At 46.4% G+C, this 3,096-nt stretch overlaps 1 protein-coding gene across 1 annotated transcript in view; it reads right to left on the minus strand.

Annotated features, from left to right (window-relative positions):
- The window catches only part of erf (Ets2 repressor factor), a 71,831-nt gene extending 70,655 nt beyond the window's left edge, over positions 1-1,176 (minus strand). Inside the window, exon 1 of the mRNA XM_061897260.1 lies at positions 549-1,176. Within this exon, the coding sequence (XP_061753244.1) occupies positions 549-570 (22 nt within the window). The 5' untranslated portion in view covers positions 571-1,176. The remainder of the gene's footprint in view (positions 1-548) is intronic.
- Positions 1,177-3,096: the final 1,920 nt, after the last annotated feature.

Here is a 3,096-nt window from a genome sequence, read left to right on the forward strand (position 1 = left end):
CCACTATGGACTGGACTCACACACTAATAACTAGATCCACTATGGACTGGACTCTCACCCTAATAACAAGTTCCACTATGGACTGGACTCACACACTAATAACTAGATCCACTATGGACTGGACTCTCACCCTAATAACAAGATCCACTATGGACTGGACTCACACACTATTAACGAAATCCACTATGGACTGCACTCTCACACTATTGACTACATCCACCATGGACTGGACTTTTAAGTGGAACCCATTGGGTTGAGTTTTTCCTTGCCCTGATATGGGATCTGAGCCGAGGATGTCGTCGCGGCTTGTGCAGCCCTTTGAGACACTCGTGATTTCGGACCAAATCAACTTTGATTGACGTTGAGACGAAGAAGCTGCGCATGCGCCTTAGTTTTGCTGCCACTTTTACCTTCCATCAACTTCTTAATCTGGCGAGTTAGCGTGCTAGCCGCGGAAAGCTAACCCCTGTTGTTGTTGTCCTTTCCAAAACACCACCGACTTGATGAAATAGTTGTTATAAGTTTACAAGAAGCGGGCGCGAACTCACCCGTGTCTGCCGGGGTCTTCATGGCGGTGGTCTGGGACTTTCTCGGCTCACTTATGCCGTCGAACGCCAACTTTAAAAGTTGGTTAGCTTCGCTAGCGTGCTAGCACACTCCCGTGTTGGAAAATGATTTATCCTAATATCACCTTTTTTTTTTATTGTCACTTTGCTTGAGGCACAAAAAAAAAAAAAACTTTAAAAGAAAGTTTCTTTCCCGGAAGGGTTAAATTCCCCCGGGTGCGCAGAAAGTTGCGTGTGTGACTCCGCGGGGGGAAATGGCCCAGGCCGAAGTTGGGAAGGAGCGCAGGAATGGAGTCTAGAATGTTCTCCCGCGTGTCGCAACCACGCAGCGTGGTCGTGTTGTGATCCGCGTCGTCATCGCGCTCGCCTTCCTCGTCTCCGCCCGCGCTCCAAAAAACGGCGGCGCTGCTCGGGTAAAAGTCGCCGAGGCAAACTCTCGTCTTTCTCTGCGCTTCTTTTTCTCCGGCTCGCACTTTTTCTTTTTCCACTCGCCCGCCGGAGATCCCTCCTCTTGCCCCCCCTCGCCTCCTCTTCTGTCGGGGTGTCGTGTTTCTCTCTCCCTCCCAGCCACGCGGGGCCGCCCACGCTCACCCAGCCCAGGGAGGGCGCGGGGGGAAGAAACTCAACGCCCACTTGTTGCCGAAGATCCTCTACTCGACTCATTCGATACCAAGTCCATACAGGGCGAGTGTTACCGATACCAGCCCCCCCCCCCTTTTTTTTTTTTTTTACAGATTTGATTACATTTACTCTAATATTGAAATTAAAGGCTTACTGAAACCCACTATTACCGACCATGCAGTCTGATAGTTTATATATCAATGATGAAATATTACATTGCAACACATTAGATTAGATCAGGGGTAGGGAACCTATGGCTCTAGAGCAGGGGTGTCAAACTCAAATACAAAGTGGGCCAAAATTCTAAACTGAACAAAGCCACGGGCCAAAGTTGAACAACTTAACCTTTTAATAGGGACCCAAACAAGTTTTGCATTGAATATTGAACAAGCAAGGCTTATATAACTTTATAGTGACATGCAACATCGAGGTTTGTTGGTAGCAGGGGTGTATGTTGTAGTGTCCCAGAAGAGTTAGTGCTGCAAGGGGTTCCTGGGTATTTGTTCTGTTGTGTTGATGTTGTGTTACAGTGCGGATGTTCTCCCGAAATGTGTTTGTCATTCTTGTTTGGTGTGGGTTCACAGTGTGGTGCATATTTGTAACAGTGTTAAAGTTGTTTATAAGGCCACCCTCAGTGTGACCTGTATGACTGTTGACCAAGTATGCCTTGCATTCACTTGTGTGTGTGTAGAATCTGCATATATTACGTGACTGGGCCGGCATGCGGATTGTATGGCGGAAAAGCGGACATGGTAACAGGTTGTAGAGGACGCTAAAAGCAGTGCCTTTAAGGCACGCCGCCGATATTGTTGTCTGAGTGGAAATCGGGAGAAATTCGGGATAATGGTTGCCCCGGTAGATTTTGGGGGGAGGGGGCACTGAAATTCGGGAGTCTCCTGGGGAAATCGTGAGGGTTAGCAAGTATTAGAATTAGCGGTGAATGCACCGCCGCTGTATAATACCGGCGGGCCAGCTCTAATGTTAATTTAATATTGTCTCAAGGGCCAAAATAAATTACATGGCGGGCCAAATTTGGCCCGCGGGCCAGAGTTTGACACCCATGCTCTAGAGCCAGATGTGGCTCTTTTGATGACTGCATCTGGCTCTCTGATAAATCTGAGCTGACGTTGCTTAACACGATAAATAATGAATAATTCCACTTGTAATCACAGTGTTAAAAATAATGTTCAAATTATAAATTATTCTCATGCATTTTTCATCCGTCCATCCGTTTCCTACCGCACCTGTTCAAGAAGTTGCGTCAATGGTAGGAAGTTATTTATTTATTATTGGTTAGTGTGGGGCTTGCCCTCCTGGGGGTTCTTCAGACCCCCAAGCACCGACATGAGAGCCTGTTTCAGGGTTACAATATTGTTTTATTTTTCAATAAATCTCTCAGTTGTTTTCCAGCAATTGTATTTCCAGCCCCAAACCCATCTCTCCTCCTGGGTGATGCTTATAACAGAGCGACAGGTGATTAGATAACAAGGTCCAGGTGGGCCATCTACGCACCTGTCGCTGCAGGCCCGCAGGCCACGCCCCCTCCGCAGTTAGCTTCAGAATAACAATGTTATTACAAAGAATAAGAGACCTATTATACTCTAGAAATGTTGGTTTTACTTAAAAATGCACGCGTTTAGTTGTGTTCAGTGTTTAAAAAAATATGATATGCCTCTTACGGAAATATATTTTAAAATATTTGGCTTTTTGGCTCTCTCAGCCAAAAAGGTTCCCGACCCTGGATTAGATAGTACTTTATTTATTCCTTCAGGAAAATTCAAATTTTCAGCACAATCCCATTCAAGATCGACAAACTGAACAGGATCGCTGACGGGTCTGCCGGCTTCCAGCGCCCCTTACAAAAAAGGTGAGATACAGGGGGGGAAAGGGAGAAGAAAATAGAAGATTA

Source organism: Nerophis ophidion, linkage group LG04 (genome assembly GCF_033978795.1).
Source record: "Nerophis ophidion isolate RoL-2023_Sa linkage group LG04, RoL_Noph_v1.0, whole genome shotgun sequence".
Taxonomy (NCBI): domain Eukaryota; kingdom Metazoa; phylum Chordata; class Actinopteri; order Syngnathiformes; family Syngnathidae; genus Nerophis; species Nerophis ophidion.